Here is a 24,596-nt window from a genome sequence, read left to right as displayed (position 1 = left end):
GAAGGAAATGAAAGACAAAGGAGTAGAAGAGCAGTAGAAAGGAGATTGTGGGGCAAAGAAAGAAACAAGATAGAAATAATAAGTACTTGGGAAGGCAAACATTTTTCTGCTGAGTGATTCTGATAATAATGATAAGACACTTGTAAAAATAAATCATGACAATAATAAGCAGAAGTTCAGTTATCACATAAAGGCCAATTTCTACTCTCAGTCCTTGTAGAAACCTTTGTGAACATCAGGGAGTCCTGTTGTAGATCGAGGGCAAGGGAAGCAGTAAATGTATTCCCTGACCCACGAATAATCGTTAGAAATGGAATTCTGCCCTTTGCAGAAAATGAGGTTTTATCATCTGTGCCCTGAACGTTTCAGCCTACACTTTGCCATTAGTCAGAGCAGTTGGCTCATACACCTGGAGTAAGCAGAAGAAATAAGCACTCTGTTTGCATTTGAATAATTTCCCTAGTAGATCAGTTCAGTTCTCTTAATTGTCCATCCATTAATTTCTTGCTAATGTAGTTGATATCGATGACTGATTTTCTGTGCTAAACAGGAAGCACCACTTCTTCATTCTAGGACGCATTCCTTCCTACAACTGCCCTGCTGTTAGCTACCAGTAGCTGCCATTATATTATCTTTCATCTGGCCCAGAGCTGACAACAGATGGCCATCTCCGGGACTGTCATCAGTGTGACTTTATGAAGCATCCAGCTATGGTGTACTGAGGAGCTTCATGGCCAGTTCTGCAAATCTGCCTCCCTTCCCCCCACTCCACTGCTGGCCCCCCTCACTCCATTCCCACGAATGAGCTCCTCATTCCTGGCTCCACTCTCCACTGATCGTGCTGTTTCCCAACAAGTGATGGCACAACGTTATCACTGAAAGATTGCCACTGCAGGTCTACCCCCTCTTCCTTCCACAACACTGGCAGAAGGTTGCTGTGGCCTCTGTATACCCTGACATCCTCACCCCCCTCTGGTGTTGGTGTACCAAAGCGTAGGTAGACGGGCTCAGTAGCAGCAAACCTGCCACTTATTAAGATCTGTAGTCTGAATCCTTCCTTCTATCACAGCGCTTGGCTCGATAGCCCTGCACCTCCTCAATCTCCAGGGGTTTGGAGAGAGAGGGGAATGTTTGTTCTGTATTATTTTAATATTCTGCAAGACATGCTGCCAAACCAAGATTGGGTATATTAAATGTAAACGAAACTAAAATATCAATTAGAGACTCAAATTGGAGAAAAGTATAGAATTCGCAAGCATCTCGATTCCATTGGCGTGTTAGATCATTTGGCAAAGCTGTTTCAACTGGGTGGATGCTGTGCGTTTTGGAAAAAGATATATTGTTTGCTCTTCACAGAGTTTTCTAAAGCAAGGTACCTCCAGAGCTGAACCCGTATTTTAAGAGAAATTCACATTTGTATCCTTTATTGTGATATTTGCAGCAAGTCTACAGCTAGTAACAGTCTCTGCCCTCAAGCTATAAAGGAGTAAGGCTCCATTGTTGGAGAGAGAGCAGCCTTCTGTGTGAAAGGCTGAGATGTGTTAGGCAAGATGAATAGTGCTTAAAAGCAGTGCTTGCGGTGCTGTCATTTAGAACAGGAACACTGAGGATTTAAACGAAAGCGAAAGGCATGGTAAATGAATCCTTTAAAATTGGTCAAATTTTCAGCTGCCTAAAATAACAAGTTTTCTACATTGATAGGTTCATCACTGCGTAGGAGGAAAGTTGGGAGGGGATGAATTTCCCTAGGGAGAAGGTGCAGATAGTTTGTGAAATCAAGGTGTGGTCAGTGATTCATAAAGAGACACATCCAGGAAACTCCAATAAACAGCAGTCTTGGCTCAAAAGTGGTGACTTTCCTTATTTTTCTCTTTTTTTGTTTCTTTTTGAAAAAAAAAAAGATCATCATTAGATTGCTCTATTCCAAGCATTAGTCAAAAAAGACTCAGATGCAGATGGCTACACAACTGGAGCTGTTCATTACAAAATCCCAGCCAGGAGGATCAGCTTTTAGGTTTAGCTTTTCTACCTGTTATTGGGGTCAGGTTCACCATGCTTTGATCAAACGGTGGCTGAAATATAATTTTGTCTGAAAAAAGTGGGATTTTGCAGACTCTCATGATTATATTTTTTTACATTGAGCTTCCTTTGTGTTCAAAGCTGAAATTCAGTGTCCTCCACCCTTTTAAGAAGGGAAGAGAAAAAGAGATGATTCAGTTCTTGTGAGCCAGTACTGCTGAGTTACACACATTTCTACATGCAGCTTTAGTTGTTTATCTGTATTGTTATAGTCTCATTTTGCAGTGGAATCGCTAGACACAGGCACTGATCATGGGTGTGTAAATCTGCTTAGGGACACCCTGTGTCGATGAATATTCTGCTTCCCCACATACTTTGTGTGTACAGATGTGTGCTGTGTAATATAAAGAACTGTGATATTGTTAAATATTAGTGGTGCATTTTGCTTTGCTTTGCGTTTGTAAAGGTGAAAGGTGATTGTGCAGGAAAATGGAACAGTATATTTGCTGTGAGACAGGCACTAAGAACTCACTCCCATGCTCAGTTATAATTCATGACTGTACGGGTGGGAAGCCCTTATCCCTCTGTGGAGTTAATGCATCTCTACTGTAGCCTGCTGAGAGCACCCTGTGTCCCCTCCCACCATCTGTGCATTCACTTGCGTGCTTTCCCTCTCTCTCTTTACTGTGAGATCTCTCGGTGTTAAAACTGTCAAACTACTAGTGCTTGGTAAAGGTGGCTTTATGATGTATGTTAATGTTGAATTGTCATTTAAAGGGTGAGGAGGTAGAAAAGGGACATGTTGCCATTTGTTTTAAGCCCACGTTAGAAAATGATGACGAGCAAGTAGACAGAAAGCTGGATTTGCTACTTCAAACAGCAAACAGCTTTGAACGCTGTATAGAAATTGCCACAATGTAGGGTAAGAGCTATTGACAGTGAACTCAGCTTTGTTCTGAATCTGGGCCTATTTTGCTGTTTCTTGGTACAGTGGATCTCTGTTTCCCCATGCTAAGATCTGAACCACTGGCATTGTAAATTGAATAATATTTATTTACCCATCAGCTGGCTTAGCTGACGACAATTTTATTTTCTGCAAGTTGATCTCCTCTTCTAGCTGAAAAGCTCTCTTTCAGACTGCAAGTTAATTGCTTCCATGCTACCTGAGACTTGAAATTCATGTGACCAAGTGCTGTAAACTCGCAGAGCCTTACTTAAATAGGTAGTGTACAAAGATTTTTTATCATTATTATTATTGCTGTAAGGCACTGTCAGAAGACCGGTGAGACTGTCTAGCTTTAAAAGGACTGAATTCAGTTCACAGAGGTTTGAGATGATGCTTTATCAACCTGGCACCTTACAGCAATATTAGACTCCGAATATGGTTAAAAGACCATGTACTTGACTGTCACAGCAATATTAATTTGCAGTGTTTCACTGAATGTAATCTTATGTAGTCTGCTGTTTGTATTCCTTTAAAACTTGTAAATCAAATCCAGACCTGGAATACCGGTGTATGAACTTAACAGATGTGCTGCCATAAGGGACCTGCTAGGTTATAAACTGCAGAAATTATCTTTTTCTATTTTGGATTCCTAGCTTATTCCAGGGAGACTTAGGAGCCACAGAAGTAAGGTGGAAGGTCAGGCGTTAGGACGGTAGCACCCACCCAGTGCTTGACGTTGGGTGTAATTGTAAGGAAATTCACCTCTAATCGTTTTATTATTCGGTCTTAGCATCCCGCCAAAGCTCCCGAGCAAAAGTAGGGCAAGAATGACTTCAGTAGCTCTGTGTCCAGGTTTTCTTACGTGAAAGATCGCTTTGAGATGACACAGCTGAGTAGTCAGGCTGAAATCCTAGTTGGTATTTTATTAATTTTGCACCAAGATAAATCCTGAAACTCTGACAAACTCCATGACAGGTGAAATTCCTTCTTGCAGAATCTGCTCAGCAAGAGGCTGCTCATTTCGTTCAGTTCGGAGGCAGGCAACAGGAGGGCAGCTTTATAATCAGCCCTCAAAGGAGCCCCGGCCGCCCCAGAGCCTTGGACTGATTGAATAACTCCTGGGCCTCTTCCCCTAGGCCTGCATCAGCAGGGGTCCTGTGGAAAGCAATCTCCCGCAGACTGGCACTGAAGTGAGCTTTAAACTACTATTTTCTGCTCTCCAGAGGAGCCTGGAGTACTAAAAGATAGATGGACTGCAGATATTTTATGAGAAACTGTCAGAAGAAGAGCAGAGTAAATGTTTTTTTTCCTCCTTCTGCGAGTCACACGCTGCATCACTGTAGAATTTTTCCCAGAGTCTTTTACGCTGAAAGTTTGAAATTAATTGGTTGCTAGCCTTAATTTCCCCCCCTTACCTCTTCTCTTTCATTTTTTTTCCGTTCTGTCTTCTTCTTTTCCTTTGTTTTTTTTTTTCGTTTTTTTTTTTTCTTAAATATTCACTCGGAGGCCCTTTGCCTAACCACAGTTGCAGAAAATCAGTACCATTTGCACTGAAATATTTATAATGACAGAATGAAAAATTGGATTCATTTTCTGGCCTGTAGCCGAACAGTCTGCAACTTTGCGCAGCATTGTTTAGCATCTCTCATTCCTTCCTTTCATTGGGGTCGTTTTCAGACACACACACACACACACAGAGCCCATGTTTCAGAGGAATGCTTATCAAAACACGGAGCCGTTTTTAATCTCAGCCCTGAGAAAACAACTTGTCTCTAACCCTGCCACCATTTAGGGGGGGAAGCAAAGGGGAGGGTCCCCAGGAAGCATGTGTAGAATCCCTCTTACAGGAGAGATTATAGAGGATGACATGTAGTAATCTGTCCTCTGCAGCAAAGCAGCGTGCAGCTGGAATTCAGCAAGTTGCTCCAGTGTGTTGCAGGGGAGGCAGGACTTAGCACCGATCTCTCCAGTAATCCCTGTTCTGCCACCAAGTCCCTCAGTGGCCTAAAGAAACTTATTTACCCACGAATGAAGAGGTTGTCAAAAGGTCCCTTTTGTGCGTGAACATAGACTGTGCCTATAAAAACACCCTGTGCTTCTTTGCACCTCCAGAAAACAGAGGATGCTGGAACTGCACATATTTACTTCCCTCGAAGCAATGGTGTGAAGGTGAAGTGGTTGATGTTTGCAAAGTGCTTTGAAAATGAAAGTGCAGATCCTCGGGCTCCAATTTGCATCCCTTGCCAGTATAAAAGGTACCTTAGTCAGACAGCCAAGGATTCTCTCAGTACGCAGCAATTCCTGTTTATTTTACTAGCTGGTTCTGTATCACTCCCTTTTGGTCCTCACAGACGTGTCTCAGACTCCAATGAATTCCAAGGATATTTAATTGATATAACAATCCTGTGGGGGCTATTACGAGCTGGCATATGTTTGGGCAGCCTTATGAATACTATAATGTGCTCTGAGGACTGCGGTGGCCCAAGATTTGGATGTTTAGACCACCTGGTTTTACAAAAATATACAGTGGTGGTATAGGAATTGGTCTGAAAACATACACAGTTTAGCAGAGAATGATAAGTTTCTGCGGATGCTGAACTGTTCTGCAGAAATTAATAAAGAAATATATCTATGAAAAGTGATGATTTCCAAAACCTTTAGAAATTATTCTCTGGTGAGGTCTGTAGACTGTCTTGACAATTGCACTTGTTTGTGGAAAAGCCCTGTGGCCAAAATCTCAATCCCTAATGCCTAAAAACAGGCACCTTAAGACCATACTGGCTTTCATAAAGAACGGGGTTGGGTGTGGAGGTTGGATTCTGCAAGGTGTGGAGCATCTCCTCAAGATGTAGGTGCTAGAAATTTTCTGTCAAGGTCTAAAAATGTTGTTTTGCTGACTTCATCCCTATCAAATTTTACAACATGGCTCTGTTGCTGGTAGCAGGTATCTGTGCATGGTACCAAATTCTGCTCTCTGTTCCACATCACTGATCCGGGCACAATTTTTTTATTTGTTTGATTTCTTCAGTTAGAGCTTCAAAATATTGGCTCCCTCTCAGTGGCCTTAGGAGCACAGCTCAAGCAGGTGTGCCTCTAAGCAGTAGGAAGGGACGGACATCTGCTGTAAGCATTAGTACAGCTCAGTTAACGCTGAACAGCATTCTGTGGTTTGTGAGCCACGCAATCTTTTATCATTCAAAAGTTTCTTACAGACTTGCAGATTTGCCTTTTTACCGTGTTCCCCAAGATAGTTTGACAGGTCAGCCTGAAGTGATGAGCGTTCTGACATAAACTGCATCGTGTCTTAGAAATTTTGCCTGCAGTTGTTTTACTGTAGTATTGCTTTGATTTGAAAAGGAACTTTCTACAAAGTGGTGTGTTTTAGGATATAACAAAAAAAATTCCAATGTTGTCTGCACATATTACAGAGCTTTTCTGCTTAGCCCTTACTATTGGATTCTGGTTTTCTTTTTTTTTTTTCTTCATGTGTATAAATGAACAGTATAATTTTTGTAATTTTTAGCAGTTACTGCGAAGCAAAAATAACAGAAATGTGAAAGAATATGAACTTTAATTGAAAATATTAAAGATGCTTTTAAACTGACATTTTGAAAGCAGATTGCCCTGACAATTTAATGACATTTGAAGCAAAGCCACAGTCCCAGAGTAGGCTCTTTCAAACCCAGAAGTATTCCTTTGGTTGAGCTGACCAGAGCACAAATATACAGATGTGTAAAATGACTTGAGATGCTGAAAAGATTTGCAGGGCAAATAGATTATAGACCACAGTGAAGTGACAGTACGGATCTAATGGGATGGTGCAGAACTGTTACTGAACATCAGGGACCATAAGAGTAGCCTCCCAAACAAAAATGTTTTATCTCATTGTTGAAGACAGTACCTTTCTGGGAAAGCTGCTTTCTCTGTGGGCCTGAACTGTTGTGTTGGTTTTGTTTTTCTGTTTGGAGTGCCAGTCTGTTTACTAAAGTTATTAGTTTATAAATTTTGCTAAGGTAAAGTAACTGTGAGAGCTTTAAATTAGAATAAGTGCCACTTCTGTGTGGCAGGTTCCTTTGAGGGCTGATTAGAAAGCAGGCCTCCTGTTGCCTGCCCCTTTATGCATGGCACTATTGCTGTGGGTACTTGTTTATAGCTTACCTTTGAATTTATATAAGTATGCACAGTGGTATGATGAATCACACCCTCAGATAGCAAAGATTCTGTGCTTTTTTTTTTTTCCTGGGATCAAGCTAATACTTCACTTTAAAGAGTTATTTTAATTAGGTGGGGTTTATTGTAATGAATCAAAATTAACTTGGAGTGCCAAATTACATAAGACTGCAAGGCTTATAGATTAGCCTCACCATAGCTACAGCACATCTTTTTGTAAAGGAGTTCAAGTTCTGTATTTCAGACACCTTGGCACTAAACACGGACAGCAAGGGAGTGTAAGTGTTGTCTCCAGTTATTTTCCTCCTAAATGTGATTCTTTTCACTCAATCAGAAGATTGCCACTCTGAAAAACAGTCCTAGTGGGCAACAAGGAGTGAAAGCGGCAGCTGCAGGAGATAGCCAGGGAGACGGGAGTACCAGGGCATCACAAGCCAAACCCAGAGGTGAGGGGGGCATTTCTTTGACTGTCAGTGCACAGTCACGGCAGGATTTAATGACATGTCTGACTTGCAACGTGTCACTGGCCAGCTGTGTGACAGGAAATAGAATGACCAACCTCAAAGAATGACATTTGGTAGGAGGATAGTTCTTCCCTCACAGGGAGGAAAGAAAGAGGCATTAAAGGATGCTTCTTTGTGTAGTACTTCTTGTTTGGAGAGGGGAGTATTAAAACATAGGCATGGGGCTTCACTGTCTTCCCTCTTTTCTAGATTCTGAAAACAGGAGAAAGTGAGAGTAAAATTCCTCCCATTTAGCTGTGGTCACATTTCACACTTCTTTTACACAAATGCAAATGACAGCAAAACAAAGACAATAGAGAATCCAGACTTCTGCATTTTACAACCAACAACCACAATGACAGACATAAAATGTTATTGTCCTGTTACCACATGTCAGTAAATGCTCCAGATTTATTGATTTACAGTGTGTTTCCTTACAGAATTTAGAGAAGTAGTGACTTTGTTATAAAGGGCAAAATAGCATTCTAGTCTTGCTAAAAGTCACCTTTACAACATAGTGTTTCTTGGACTGAAAAAGAGGAAACTCAGATGAGGTTGTTCTAAGAACAAAATGTCTCAACACAGGATTCTTAACTGTCTAACTATTTACCAGCTGGGAAGGGATAAAAACTGTCCTTATTTTCTTTTCCAGCAAATAGATTTGTAATTCACACACACCCCAAGCCTGCCACATAAGCACTACCCCAGTTCCCACTATTCCTTGTTTGAAGAGCTGTAGGAATAGGGAGTATAGGATGTCCAAGATGGACTGGCACAGTAAACAGTTGTGAAGGAAGTCAGAAAGTGAAAGCCGTGGGGGCCTCTGCTTATCAGCTCAGAAATCTTTGGCCGTTACTGTCAAATCTGCTCAGGCTGGCTTTCCTTGCAAAGTGTCTTGAAGGAAAAAGGCGAGGCGATGTGCAGCAGAGTTCGGAGCATTTAGAAGAGGAGGAGGGCTAGCAGAACTCCTTAAGTTTTCTTTTTCTTTCCTACACATTTTAAAATTGATATACCATCAATGAGAGGACATATTTCCACTTATGTTCCTGATTTCAGCACCTGAAATATGCACCAGTCCATTTACACATCCTCTTAACTGGGTGTGAGTACACTTGCTGAGTGGATAGCTACCAAATATGATTTCCATGTACAAAAGCCAGGCTTGGTGATTTTAAAACCGGTCTGGTTCACGGTTTGCTTTTAGCTGAGCGAAAGCAGTGTTAGTCGCTTTGAGTTAATCGCGGGCTGATCCATAACCTCCAGTGTGCCGAGTGCTGTTGTACAAGGCCCCACGCACCAGCTGGCAATGTGCGGGGAATCCAGATTCCAGGCTGTCCCTTTGTCACCTGGCAAGCACAATACCCAGTGTTATGTCATGAGGCAGGGAGGTGAACTCGGCGATCGATACAAGTGTGGGATGCGTCTGTCCATATAATAAGAGTGCAGACAAGTTACAGCGCTTTCATTTCAGGCTGTATCAAGAAACTTGTAATTTCACTTGTAATTTTGTTCAAAGGAATTCTTGTACATGCACCTGTGGAAAACTGGAAAGGATCATTGTTTTAAAGGTTGCCCTTTGCATATAAATCACAGCTCTGTGTGTTTCCCTGCTTTAATTGGGTGACCTTTTGAATCCTATGAACAGGAGCTTAAATTCTGGACCTGCCGGTTGGTTTAAGATTTGAAATCAATTCATGATCTAGCAGTTCCTCTGCTTTAAATCAGAGACCCCAGAGTGGAAATTTAAGAAGAAGAAGTTTCTCTTGGAAGGTTCCTTCTCACAACTCATAGAAAGCTTCATTGCAAACCAAACAAATGAGTGTAAAATCCGGATTCATTTGTCAGTTTAATCTCTGAAAAAAGATCTATCAAGATTCGGTGAGTATGAGAGAAACAGGAGAAGCAAGAAAAGTGCAATGTTTCCAGCAGGATATTTCTGTGCAATTATCAATTTAAGCTTCCATTATTTGTCACTAATTACTGCACTGGGCTGTTAAATATTTACTAGTAGTTTGTTTAATTGGATTTGACCTATAAAGGTAGCTGTACATAACATAGCTCCAGTTCAAACTTAAACTTGTTTACAGATGTTGTAGTTTAGAAAGCACTAGCATGATAAATTAAACATTGCAAGGAAAAAAATTAAAGCGGAGCAACAACTAGCCCATGAACACATGTCTGTAAAACACTGACTTAATCCCTGAATATCTTATTAGGCGGTGTTGCCTATCAAAGCTTGTTGTCCCCCGTTACTCTGTTGTACAATAGCGACAGATGAAGATGGATTTGTTCAGCTTTGGGTTCTGCTTGCTCCTTGCCTGGCTGTGTCTGACAGGGCGAGGAGACTTTTGGTTGTGCCGTCTGCAGAGGAGGTACAAGAATCAATCAGTACGTGGGCAGTATTCACTTTGTTTTAAACCCTACAGGCCTGGCTCACTTCTTACTTGTCTTGAGACTCCCTTGATTTCAGAGGATTTTCTCTTAATTTATACCATGGTAATCATAACCATATTCTAAAGTAATAAGACTTTTGATATATTTCTCAGAAGTGTCTCCTTTTGCCTTTTTTGTTTAAGCTTTTATTCCCACCTAATGAACAATTTTCTTATTGGGGAAGTGTGCTCGTGTATTAATTTCAAACACTGACAGTATCACGAAAGTCTTACACCTGGCTCCTGATTAGCAGTAGAGCCCCTCTGCAGCATAAAAGACCAGAAGGTTTTGCAGTTTAAAGGAATTGTTGTGAACGTGTGCTAACCACTGCCTTCTCTCCCCATCCCCACCATCTTATCATTTAAGTTATATGTATCTTGCCAGTGCAGCCAGGCACGCCTTGCCTAGAATGGAAGAGATTGTTCCAAGTTCCATTTTATTTCAGTGAACACCAGATAGGGTAAGATAGGGTAAGATAGGGTAAGATAGGGTAAGGGAAGACTGTTGCCTGGCACTGGAGGTTAAAACAGACTTGGACCTACTCTGATTTTATGTCAGAGGCTTAACCAGGAGCCCCCTGCCAACACTTGTAATACAGAAGGTGCAGGGATGGTGAACAGATACTTATGTTTGTGTCTGTTCTCTTCTGGTGACAATGATGGTCTTATTTGCTGTACCTGGGATTATATGTCACTCTTTTCCATGCAGCCAGTCTGTCTTATATGTACTCACATATAATAATAAACCCAAAAGGAATCATTGACATTTTACTAGTGAATTGCTGTAAGTCTCTGAAGAAAAATAGGTATCAGGGGTTTTGTTTGGGTTTGGCTTTAATTTTCAGTTTGTATCCCTGAGAACGTGCTAGCCAATTTCAGATTTTTTTATGGATAGGTTTTCTCTGTCCCGGCTGGAAATGTTTGAGTAGAAGAAACAGAACACTGGGAGTTTTACATAAATACAATAAAGAGTATGATCTGATTAGCAGTCATGCCATTTCAGAGACATTAATATAATAACAAATCACATAGCTTACGTGAACCAATTTATATGAATAAGTGCAATTCACTGTAGACTTTCCTAAATTATCATTGTCAACAGTGGTCAGTCATGACCTAAGCTGGCCATTTAATTGGCTATCGTGTCTGAGAACAGACCAGCTCACCACACATAAGTGGTATTTATGGGAACACAGATTCTCTTGAGATTTGGCCCCTTCTTTGTTGTGGAAATAGCTGTTTCAGTTCAGATCAAATTCTTATTTCTTTGGGAATCTCAAGTTTCAGAAACTGTATTTTGTTAAGTCTATGCTGGTGATCAAACTTGGCCTGGATGAAACTCCGTGTGTACTTTAGTGCGTTTAAAACTTCACTGGTACTCCTCCTGCTCTGCCAGCTGCACTGCAATACTGGAGGTGCTGGTGGCAGGGACAGTTTGCCTGGAATTTTTTCTGTTCTATCCACACCTCCAAAGTCTCCATTTCGTTTCCTACTTTTTACGTATGAAAATCTGCTAGATGTCATCTCCTTTCCAGCTCCCTCATTCGCTCAGGATAACTGTGACCACTGAAATCTGAACATGTATTACTTGGTCTTGGAAACATTGTAGTTCCCAGGATTAAGCACATGAGAAACTTGTTAATTCCAAGGTTTCAGTTATAACAACATAAGTTAATTTCTTGTATTTCGCATTTTATGAAAGAAAGAGAAGGGCCTGGGAGTGAAAATAATCTATGGACACATCATCTGTTGATGAACTTCAAATGAAGTTGCTCTTTTTATTTTTCACCTACATGAAAAGTGCAGAAATGTTTAAAATCTGAGTGTTCATAGATACTCTGTCAGTACAATTAAGGTCTATAGCAGAGAATGGACATAGCTGTATCCCTAACCTTCAGTTAGTTTATTCGATGGAGATGGACTGTTGAAGTGGTTTCTGTTATGATGGGAACACAAATCCCACCTATACTACGTTTTTACCTGTATAGCAACAGCCTGAGAACTCCATGTAACAGAATCTTCTTAATTGCTTGCAGCATCAGTGGAGCCAGACCCTTAATGTTTGGGGGCATTGGAAGTAAGTTTACTGCCTTCAGATGGTTTAAAATGGCCCAGATATTCTACTGAAACCAGCTCCTGACTATGCAGATTTGGTTTCATGTGTGATTTGGGGCTGGCTGAGCCTCTTCCTCTCCTGGGATGAACATCAGGAAAAAAATCCTAACCCTGAGGTCTGTGAAGCTGTGAAACAGTCTCCCAAGAGGAGCGTTGGAAGCTCTAATTAAAATTGGACTGGGCAAAACACTTGAAATTACACTATAGGCAATAATCCAGCGCTGGCAAGATGGGTGGAGAAAAAGCCCTAATGGGTCTTTTCTGTCTTTAAATTCTGTGAATTCTTATTCTTCTCTTTTATTATGCTATTTCACCTTTTTTTCTTTAATGGTGACACAGTGTCATCTAGGAAGTATTATAAAGTACTATTGTGAGCTGAGTAAAATAATGTTAAATGTCAAAAGAAAGCGCAACAGTTTCTCTGAGGTTCACGGTGATAATGTGGAGACAAGAGAACTGATTCTAAGTGAGGGACATCAATGTAGTTTCTGATCTGTAAGACAGTGGCAAATGCCTGCAATGTACATGTTTATCATTTTGACATTACATTTCAGATTTTCTGCTTGTGAAGAATAACCATATTCAACCAAACCTAACACAGGTGTGGAAAAGTCATTTACTGTAGCTGTGTACATCACTCAGGTTGCTGGAGACATCGTCTATCTAAATGTTTCAAATATCCCCAAAGACTTGGATTAAATAATATCTTTTTACGTCTTAATTTATAGTGTGCATTTAATCTTAGTATCTCAACAATCTAAATATCTCATCAATTTAGTCTTGGGTGTAATCATATTACAGCTTCCCAGGAAAGAAGAATGCCACAATGTAATGGGACTTTGACAAGAAACTGTGCTGCAGTACTGAAGCAGCACAAATATGAAGAAAAGGTACAAACAGCAGCCTTTTCTGAGATTTTTTTTGAAGTTGTATTTATGTCTGAATAAGTTTTATTTATTTCTTTCTGGTGTTACCACTTAGTGCTCCTCTTCCCTCCTCCCCCCGCCTTTCCTCATGATATAGTATTTCAGCCGTGTCCACTGCAGAGCTTGCTGCGTGAGAGGTCTTATGTCATGACAATCAGTTAAGTAGCAAAGCATCAGACCGAAGTTCTGGAAACCATGTTGACACTGTGAAACGGCAGTCGTCATTACACCACGCTTAAGGTTTTGCTGGGCTTGCCTTTTCCATGACCCTTTCTTTCTTCCCCTTTGGTTCTGGAAAATCCAGCATACTCTCATTAGCTGCAGACAGTTTGAAAAGTATAGTACAGGGTAAGAAGTTGGAAGAAAAAGAAGGGAAGAGAGGCAGAAAATCTTGATTAGAAAGTATAATTTAATAGAACATGTATTGAACAAAATGTATTGATTAATGTGGAAGATATAGTACTTCTATTGATTCAAACTAGAGATTTAGTACTAAAAGCTGTAAGCCAAAAAGCTGTTGCAGATTGCTACAAAAGTCAGTTTAATGCTGTCCTTGAGAATGCCTTCACAAAGAAATTCTTCTAATGTTTGAGGAGTAGGTAGAATGCGGTATATGTCAGTTTGATCCCGGAGGGTTTTATTTTGTACTCTAATAGCTGTTACGAGCCTACATTATATCCAAGGAGTAATTTTCCTTAGGGGTGCCCAGCTCGCTTTGTGTCAATATTCTAGCATTTTAAGTCACGTACAGTATATGCTTCTGGGAACAGTGCAGGAGCCAGCCAGACTCATAATGGTCTGCATTCATTAATAAAGGCAGAAGCTTCTGTCCCTCCATTGCCCACTACAGGGATGCCTCCCTGGTCTTCAGGGACCCGTACAGACACATTTAAAGAAAGCTTTATTTTGAGTGGGCAGGAGATGAAATGCAGGACTTGCAGGCATTTCCTAAGTCAGCTATATGCCCGAGCACAGGGGTGACCTTAATGGGTCAGAGAAGAATGCAGGTCAAAAGACTTATTATCCAGCCTGTTGGAAACCAATTGCTTTTGTTAAAAAAAAAATAAATTGTAGTGCTTAAAGGTTGATAGTAATGTAGAGTTCTGTTTTACAGCCTGGAACTGTATTGCAGTGCAGTGGGGTGCTTTTTTTTTTTCCCCTCCTTTTTTTAACACAAAAAATTACAAGATGATCCCTAATGTGCACAGATAAAGGATTCCAGATAAGCAATAACATGTAAGGTATCATAATTACTTAATCAGTGATGATTGATTACTGATGTTTATGTTCTTGAACTAAGGAAAAAATAACATGCTGCTGTGGTACTGTTACCATCTGTTGAAATAATGCATCTACATTTTGTCTTTATATTTCTTCACGTGTACCCTCTTTGCACTGTTTGTCGGGTACAACCATGTCTTGTTTCATCTAGTCATAAAAACCAGAAGTCCCATTTAAATTGAGTGCAACAGCAGTTCACATTAAAGATTCTAGCGGGCTAGTGAGTCTGTGGCTATCTGTGGGTACTTTTTCTTCATTAATTTTCATGCTGTGGGTGGAACTTTTTGCTAGCTGATACTTCCCATGTTTTGTCTGAAACACAAAGACATACACTGAACAACAAAAAGTATTATTACCTCTTTTGTCTCATGCATTTCTGCAACCTTTTTATACATGGGTCTTTTTTTTGCCGAGGAGATTTTTCCACCCAGTATTATCGTGAAATCTTTGCTGGTTTTTAACTCCTTACCATTAACAACAGAGATATCTCAAAGCATTTTCATCCAGAAAAGTGGTGGCGTGTGATTTTATAGCAGTTCACATAACACTTGGACTTTTAGATTCTGCTAACAAAAGAAATTATCAAGAAATTATCTCTAGGAACAGGGCAAATGCATTTTAGGAGTTTATTTTGCTTGTGAAATATATTGAATTCAGATTTTCCCAGGGAATACACTTGCTTTCCAGATAACACTAAGACAGGGAAATTGGGGATGCAGGAGTTTTCCTGGCTTGGTTTATATCTAATATGCTAACAAATGCACACGCCTCAGGCTTCACTCTTCCTCCATTTTGTGCATGCAAAGCTTGCATTTGTGTTTGCAAACTAGTTTCTCCTCATGAAATCACTGCTCTTGGAAATGTTAACATAGCTGTTGCTGAAGTCCAGGAAACATTATGTTAAGAAAAAGATTTTTTCCCTTTCTATGGATAAGTAGGAAATTGAAATCTTTGCTTCGTAGGGAGACTACCTCACAATTAAACAGATGTGTTTATATGCAATCAAATTTGGGAGAGGCAAAGAAGGGGAGCATATGATATCTCCAGTACTTCGTTAAATGACTTCTTTTTGGTGAGTGGTGCACTAATTGCTTCAAACTCAGGCAACTTTTTTTGAAGTTTCCGAAGGAGGCGTGTTTCAAGCTTGTGTGCTGTGTCTTTAGTGAAGGGCAGCACACTCTCCGAGCTACACAGGGTATCTCGACTGTAATATTGTGCTCTCCCTGGGTGTACCGTGCTCCTGTGTCCCTGCTGCGTCCCTGCTGGCAGGAGCTCCAAATTCTGCTTTTCCCGCCTGCCTGAACTCCCACTGCCGGGGAGGCGGGTTGCTCGCTGCACACAAGGCAAAGAGATGATCAGAGTAGAGATCTGCTGTGTGGATAATGGAGGAGAATTTTTGCCCTAAATTTTTAAACACAACACCCCTCATAAAAACAACAACAGTTCATAACTGGGATTAATGTTTGCAATTTTCAGTCACTTAGACATGGGGTCTCCAATAGATGGCTTTTGGTGGAGTGGAATATGGCTCTCTGTGGGATTACAGAATTTTCCTCCTTTTCTTATCTCTCTCCTCCCATCCTTCGCCTGCTCATCTTGTCAGTGTTATGCTTCTCAAGTGCTTCCACTGTATTTTTGCCACTTAGCCAAATAGGTATTTCTCCCTAGTCCCTCACGTTTGGAGAGCCTTAATTACTTTGAAAACTGTGTTTTGTTTTGACTGTTTACAGTAAGTATAGTTGCCTTCTTAAGGCCTAAACTGCTCAAAGCATTTCCCCATGTTCATATTCTGCCCTGTCTCAATTTTCTCTGCAGCACTTGTATTTTTTTCTATTATCTCTTCATTATCTCTAGAGAATCTCATTTTGTGCCAGGGCACAGGAGTCAGGGACACTGAGAGCAGGAGCAAGTCAGTCCTTGCGCAGTGTTTTATTTTGTCTCCATGTTTGGGGCTTTTTATATTTTAATCAAAAATGTCATTGCAGCCAGAGCTGCAGCTACACTTCTAAAACACCTTTTGACTGCCTCATATGCAACTGTTCATCCAGCCTCAAGCTGATTATTCATTTTTCAGTTAGTAAAAGAAATAAAAATGGGCATGAATGACATGCTTGCTCTCAGTAGATTAGAAACAAAAGACCCCCTCCAAATAACTCTCTGCAATGTAAGATCGGGTGTATTACTTCACCTACTCAGAAGTAGAGAAAAGATCAGAATTCAGGCTGCCACTCCATATTTAACTTGTCCTGTTGTTTCTCGGTACTGCAGGGTCTCAAATAAGCCCGTGGTGTTGTGCTCTAAGTGTGGCAATAAATGGACACAACAGGATGACAAAAGGGCTGACTGTCAGGCTTAACTCTTGATTTCCTTGCTTTTGTGGTTTAAAGTCAGAGCCCATTACCTGTGACCAGCCAACATTTTCGTCCGCAGCTATTGTTATTTCTTTACAGCATTTTGAAATTATTTTCTGGGAAGGATAGGGATCTAGAAGAAATCAAGTGGTAGAGTGTATTTTTTTAACACTCTCTGGCCTTGGACAGTCTGGAATTCCTGCCATCAGCATTAAATCATTTTGTATTCACATCTGGAAATTGCATCTTGGAGTGTCACTGGGTCATTTTCCTTTAATCTTGAGAATGGCACTACATTAAAAATTCCTCAGTCTTACTGTAAGGTCCTTTCCTTGCCAAATGTCCCATGAACTATTGTTTGTGTGCGTGCACAGTTTCAGGAGAGAGAAGAAGGAAGGGAGGGAGAACTCTCAGGCTGGTCTGCAGTCACGCTGTATTTCACATTTGTTTCAGCAAGGCTGTTTTCATGTGCCTTTTCGTAGATGGCTCTGGAGGGTATGGTTCAGTAGATGTTCACTTCATAGAAAATGATGACTGTCTTGTGGGAACAGGTTCATCATGAAGTGCGTTGGTCCAAAGGGGTTTTAAGACAAATTAACTTAATAAAGCAGAGTGAAGGGACTGGTCGTGCTGGGAGTAAATTATGGGACGTGTCAACTCTGCTCTCTGGGTCACTTGGCCAAATCTGGCCCAGATTACTAAGGGGAAAATTCATCACTAATCAGTGGCTGCCCTGTTGTCTGAGAAGCAGCATTCACAGATCTTTTCCAGTTGTCTGTGGATCCAGTGTACATTGTAGAAGACTTAACACATGCTACATTGGAACTGTGCTGTTAGCCCGATGCTTGTGAAAGATCTGAGCCAGTGCAGGCATTGAAATAGCATCTCTCATCCCTAAAAGTGGTCAACTCAATGAGGGCAGCAGTTGGAAAGAGGGCAAAACTTGTGTTTACTGGTTTTGGTAATTACTCATACGGGAAAGCAGAATTTCAGACTCCAAAGTCCACGCTGTGTCACCTCACATAAGGCACTGCATTCACTCGAGGAAAAATACTTGTGGGTTTTGGTGACCAAAGAAAGAGCTGTGGCAGCCCCTCCTGTTTTCTCAGCAGTCTTTGAGTTCTCTGCTAGGCACGGAATAATTTACCAGAATATACTGTGGATACTGTTTAGGGGGAAATAGGTTTTAATGCAATAAAACATTTGAAGTGGTGCCATAGTCTAAGAAGAACGGTCCAACTGGCATATTTTTGGTTTGTAGGCAGCAAGGTCTTTTATGACAGTTCTCATTTACATAATGCATAAACCATGAGCTGTATGTAAGCGGACACCAGAACTGCTGACCCGGGATGCGGTTTCATCAGGGCAGGTCAGCCCAAACGTACCTAGAGAGAGCGCATTGCTGTTCTGGTGTCACATGGAGAGAACATCAGTGTGAAACAGATGGGAAAACCCCCCTCTTTGATAAAGACACTTCTTCTACCTGGTCTAAAACAAGGAGAATTCAAACATACTCTCTTCCCAGTCCATCGTTTTCAGAGAAATGTTGGGAGAATCATTTCTGCATCTTTCTTTTGCACAGAAATACCTGTCCTGTGACTAAGCTGTTTCTTTTGTTTTTGTTACAGAATCATACGATGACCCAGCACAGCAGTTAGTGCAAGGCCCGTCTCTTCTAGAGAATTCTTTGTGGCACAAAAAGGGAACACGTTTTACTCTTTGCACGAAACTTTCATTGTTAATGTATATTATTCAGAAACATTGTATTGTACCATAAAACTTGTATTATCGAAACTGTTGGATGTTCATGTGTTTGAACTTTTGAGCACCGGATAGACTTCCTGTATATAAAGTGTTGCACATGTATTATGTTGTCTGATACTAAAATGGTCTTATAAAGACAAGTGGACTTGGGCCCTATTCAAGAAAGATACAAATAATAATAATACTGTGTGAGGGGAAAAAAAAAGCTTAAGAAAAAGTGTCATTTTCAAGGAAGAGGGAGAAGGTAATAGCTACGTTCTGTTACAGCTCTGTTTGGCCTTCCTTTCGTTTAAACTTCAGTCTAGAAATCTCTCTTTTGGTATACAAACGGATGAATCTAAGACTATTTTTTATTGCTGAAGATTCTTGCAAAAAATATGAAGAGACTCATTCTCACAGAGCAGGAACTCACAATTGAATAAGGCCCATATATATATTTGTAAGCCTTGCGATATGACAGATAGCATTACCATATATGCAATAGTTGTTATGTAGATTGTCAAAGAAATTTTTTTTCTGGATACCGTTTGAAGCTTTGAGTGTTCAAGACTTTCCTTAATGATTTCACATGGCCAAATTCTTGAATCAGTTGAACTAACCTGTATGTTACTGTTATTAATGTTTACTCTGCGATCTGAACCTGGAGATTACTGGAATTGTTTTCCAAAAGGAAATAAATTCAGTTTACCATTATGTGTGAGCATACTTGTGTCTTGTCTTTTTCCTTGGAAAAGAAGCATTATTGCTACTGCTCCTGTCATACTTAAAGGACCACCGAGACGTGGAATCCCATTGCTTCAGGACCTCTACACTGCTCAGTAGGAGTAGGTCCCTTTTCTCAAAGCTAGACATTTAAGTAACTGTAATGACAGAAGTAGATCTGCTGGCCCATTGCAAAGCAATGTGTGCTGGAGGGCAATATTCACTGTTTTCAGATTTTGTTTGTTAGTTTATTCTATTTGTCAGGCTCAGCAATTTCATACCCATACACTTGATATGTTGGTTGCCAGAGGAGTCACTGCACATCTTCTGTGGGCAATTAGCAGTGCATTTCAGTGCTTTGCTATTTAGTGTGTTGGATGTAGCAGTGACAACAGGGAGCCGCTGCAGCTCTGCCAGTAGCACTGAGCAGTTCGTCACCCTCTCTTCTGACACGGGCAGCAGAACTGGAGGTGGTGCCTACCATGGGATGATGCTCACTAGCACCATGGCCCTACGGAGCTGTCACAAGACCTCACAGGTTTGCTCAGCTCTGAATTGGCTCCTGACTGCCTGCAGAAGAGGAAAGAAGGGGATAAAAGCTTTCCTTGCTTACCCCACTACTCCAACTCACATATGAAAAAGGACCAAAAAACATTCTCCAGCTATTTTGCTATCTTACCTTGTTGCTGAAATTACTGGTTTTATCCCATGGAAACCAGTGTTGCTGAATACTGCAGTTAAAGATCTGCACATCACAAGTCCAAATCGCTGGAGCTGCTTGGCTAGTGCTGTCAGGGTAGATATCAATTGTGATTTCTAGTTTGCTGAATGTCACATTTTGACTCTCCACAGATGGAGGATGGAGAGGAAAGGAGTAAAGTCAGAAACCGGTTACTAGATACACCAATAAATAATGTGTCATCTTTAAAGCTCCAGCTTTGAGAATATTGTGCATATTTTGCCAAACACAAAAAGAAATTCCTGGGTTTTGCATATCTCATTTGTGCTGACAAAAGGATAGATACGGATACGAATACACAAGGCTTGTAAAATGCCAGTTCTATTTATAAGTCAGAAACTGTTCCCATTCTTATGCTCATTAATATATTGCTCATCTCAGCCAAATTGAATGTGATGATATGTTCTTTATTTTTGACAGATACCTTAAAGGATGTAAGACATTTCAGCCTTCATGTGTGAAAGTGTGACATATTGGTTAAGACTGAAAATAACATGTTTCTAGTAGAGTTCAAGTATATAAGAAATATTACACCCTACTGTTTTTGTAAATGCCAGAGTGCCACTGAGTTGAGACAGATGGTAGCTGGGAAAGATGCAATCTTATAATCAAAAGCTAAAATATGTCAAAAATATGTTAGCAAGCAAAACATAGCATATTACTAGCGTCTCATGTCATGACAGCTTGCAAAACATGCAAAGATGTTGAATTTCTAGATATGTAAATAAAGGAACAGTAAACAGAGCAACGGCAAATGTGATGAAGACTTTATGCATTGACTGTCCCTTCAGGTCAATAGTGGGGAATGAAGAGGTCTTACAGCCACAGGCAGCCCCAGGTGGCTTCTGAGAGCCGGCTGCTAGTATCACGTGCTGGAATCCTCTTACCTTTTCTAGAGTAACAGGTTTCTCAGTGATACCCAAATAGCTGTTTAAATAGATTATGGAAGACATGTGAACTTCCCAATGAGAACTGAGCATTCCTTGGGGAATTGCCACAGCATTTAGAAAAATCAACAGGGGAGGCAGATCATCTTGCCTGTTGGAAGAAAAGACACAGCTCTCTGTGTGTGCACTTCAGCTATGACATGCCTTTCTCTGGCCTGGGTCAGCAAAGGCTAAGAGAAGCTCCTCCTCATACCCTTAACCTAATGTGAAAGGATAAACCCATTCAAAAATGTTGTGTGGATAGACTGATGGACAAGGTATCCTTTTACTTCTGAGGCTGGCCTTATTCCCAATATTTCAAGTGGACATGAGTTTTACTGTAAGTGATAGTTTAATAAAATGATTAGTCCTTCTGCTTGTTTGCCAGAGCTGTGGTTATTGAAGGTTGCAGACCTAGAACAGGTATAAATATGGAATTTATACTGCACCAGTGAAGCGATCTACCCAGGTAATAACTGAAGACTGGATTTATGAGGAAATGCATTGATTCCTCACCTGAACAAAAGATGATCTGGAAATAAATGTGTATTAGGCCTTTATGACATTCAGTTATCCAAAATAGGGGATTTTACCATCATTTGCATTTTCATAGCTGGTTGCCTAAATTAGACTTTCCATTTCACAGGGCAGTTAGAATTTCTTTGGTTTGCTTCAAGTCTAGTGCTCTCACTGCTTTTCGCAATTTAGAAGTCACTGCAAACTCCAGAAAGAATAGTTTAAAGACTCTGCGTAAAACACATTGATAGTTATCATTTCCTTCTCAACAGCACGTGGAAAGCTGAAGTCCTCTCTGTGTCTCAGTGACTGAGCCTTTATTAGTAATTCTGGCATGACCACTTACTTTGTCTCATTACCACTGTCCTCAACAACAGAAAAAGACAGACATCCCTTCCTTACCAACATATGGCACCTTCTATTTATAACAAGATTAACAATTCATTCACACCTTGATTGAATCCCGCTTTATTGAGATGTCACAGCAGATTCTCACAGTCTGCAAAGGGAAAGACTTACAAATGTTAATTTTGTGACAACCAGGACACATAAAAGTAAATGAATTATAATTGGTGACAATTAAAAATAGCTCGGTGTGAAAACAGAATATTGTGCTGCTGTTGCAGAACTGTCTAGGATGAGGCAATATGAAGGACTCCATAGGATAAGACCATCCATGAATTCAGAAATGTTACCTCGATTCCTGTCTAATGTGTTCAGTCATACACTGATGCTCAATTAATGTTCACACGCCCTTTACATCTTAGTGGGCAATGTGCCATTCCCTTTAAACTATTTGCTTCACTGCTCTGTAGCAGCACAAAAATAAACAAGTTTAGGCCTATTTTACCCATTCCATTTAATACATCCATTTTCCTTCCCCATGTTACTTCCCTTATTTGCATGCAGAAGATTTCTTTAATTATTATTATTATTGTTGTTGTTGCTGTTGTTAGTAGTAGTAGTGAACTGTGAATGCTGTGGCAATGCACTCCCCCAGGAGCTGGGCAGTCCCCGGCCACCAACTCCTGTGCGCGGATCTTCTGTGTGTGGCACACAAAAGCCTGACAAGGTTTCACTCATGTTTCAAAGCTCGCTCTCTTTTCAGAGCTATTTGTTATTGTCTCCACCATCACAAGTTTAAAAAAAGGAAAGTTAATTAAATATGGAACAAGACTGAGCAACATCTTTTAAACCATCATGTCATTAGAATCGCATCCCTCTGAGAGCTGCTTAAAAGGGTTTTGAGAACAATGACTGTTCAATCAGATATTTATGGGCATAGTTATGTAAACACACTCTTTATTGTCTATGTATATTTAATATAATTATCAGTTTTGTACTCGAACTCTCGGAAGACTCAACAAATCACAGTGTTGCTTTGAAAATGTCAGCAGAAAAGACAATTATGTTGCGAGCAAATATTCATAAATTATATTAAAAAGTCCTGTGAAAATGTATCCTGTGTTGCAGAACTGCTTTTGCACTACCAGAATCATCCCTGCCTTTCTTTGATTTAAACTCCTCTGAACTCCTCTTGCTAATAGCAAGGAAATTGCTCTAAACAAACCTTTAATACTTAAGAGCCTTCTGTTCCTGGCTATGGGACAATGTAAGTTGTAGACAAATTCAAAGGGCTTATTCAGTTTGTTACTAACACACTGGGATCTTTTTAGAGATGTCTAAATAAGACTTTATTGAAATAAAAGGTAAAAACTAGTTGCACAAGGGTGCCTAGGTCATTTATGTTAGTTTTCTTCTTTTCTAAGATGTTTTCTGACAACTTGCCATGTTTTGCTCATTATGTATTAGGAAAAAAGAGTGGAGAACTGGGACAGTGTTCAGCAAATTAAATGTTCCACACTTATGCTAAACCAATACATGTGGTGGAGTTTGATAAACACCTAGTAAGTGCCTGCAAATCATCTCTACTGCAAGATATACAATCAGCATATCAACATCTTAATTAGCAGCTAATGACATTTGAATGGGAAGGTTAACGTTAAGCACACAAATGCAGTTTAGTAAAGAGTAAAATGAAATAAATTGAGATATTTCAATCTTTATTTATTTTTAAGTATAAAACAGCTGGGTTTTTTAGTAAGCAATCATCTATACAAGTAATATTCCAATCCTTAGTTATGTTTCAGAATAAAATCTTCAAGATTAAAATGTCTTTTCTGGTGCATCTGGTCCTAGACATCAATGGAAACATTCCACATGTTGGACAAAGAAGACAGAATTCTGCTTTTCTGCAGGAAAATGTATTTCATCTAGGCTATTGTATTTCTTTTGAGCATACAACTAGATTTTAAGTAGGTGTAGAATGCTTCAGGCTGTTTTGTGATGCTTCTCTCATTATATTGTTTTCAGTAGCAAACTTCAGTGAGGTTATGCAAAGCAAAACACATTTATGACTGTTTCTGGGGTAGATGTCGTATTTGCTTGGGAAGTGATGTTCCTGGATGTCCAGACCAGAATCACTGAGCTGCTGGAGAAGAATCTGCTGTAGAAATGATGCTGTTGACTTTGCTAGTGGTACGGGTTCCCACTGAGTGTCATACAGAACCGTTGCTTATGCATGGACCACAGGGAACAGTGTAGAGTGCTTGCTTTAAGATTTAAAATGTAAAGCAGTTCCAAGATGCTCACAACTGAAAAACTCATGGCCACACAGGCTACTGTGTTGTCTGCATCCAACAAGTGAGTTCTGGAATAGTATATGTCTCTAATCTAATGACCTCTTTCTTGTTTAAATTCTGTGTCCCTTCTAGACGCTTGATGTCACATGAACTTCATCCTCATTTGTGGGACCACTTTGGCAAAATCAAATCATGTGGACACCTGGTATAGCAACACCTCCACAAGGTGAATTATGTCCTTTTTGCTCAAATAATGGGCAGAAGATAAGTGAAACAAAACTGTCTTTTCAGGAAATGAGACAGACCTCGACAGCATCTGGAAGCCAAGAGATATATTTAATTCAGGGAAATATCCACCTTTCAGAGTCACTCATACTCTTTTGAAGAAAAGAACAGATATTTCCTTTTTCTTGACTGCGGTCCTCTCTTTCCTCTCATTACTCCCCATGCTCTAATTGTTTAATGATTGGCGCAGGATCATTTTGATTTTCTTAATCACATTTGTGAACCTGCATTTAGTTTGGCAGCTAGGTCATCTTTCCTGATGAATTTAAGATTAACGTT

General features: G+C 40.2%; 1 protein-coding gene across 1 annotated transcript in view; it reads left to right on the top strand.

Annotated features, from left to right (window-relative positions):
* Nucleotides 1–19,200, top strand: part of ZNF521 (zinc finger protein 521) — a 209,275-nt gene extending 190,075 nt beyond the window's left edge. The window contains exon 7 of the mRNA XM_009871678.1: nt 18,372–19,200. Within this exon, the coding sequence (XP_009869980.1) occupies nt 18,372–18,401 (30 nt within the window). The 3' untranslated portion in view covers nt 18,402–19,200. The remainder of the gene's footprint in view (nt 1–18,371) is intronic.
* Nucleotides 19,201–24,596: the final 5,396 nt, after the last annotated feature.

Source organism: Apaloderma vittatum, unplaced genomic scaffold (assembly GCF_000703405.1).
Source record: "Apaloderma vittatum isolate BGI_N311 unplaced genomic scaffold, ASM70340v1 scaffold4586, whole genome shotgun sequence".
Classification (NCBI taxonomy): domain Eukaryota; kingdom Metazoa; phylum Chordata; class Aves; order Trogoniformes; family Trogonidae; genus Apaloderma; species Apaloderma vittatum.
Note: the sequence above shows the minus strand (reverse complement) of the source record. Positions and strands in the feature narration are given on the sequence as shown.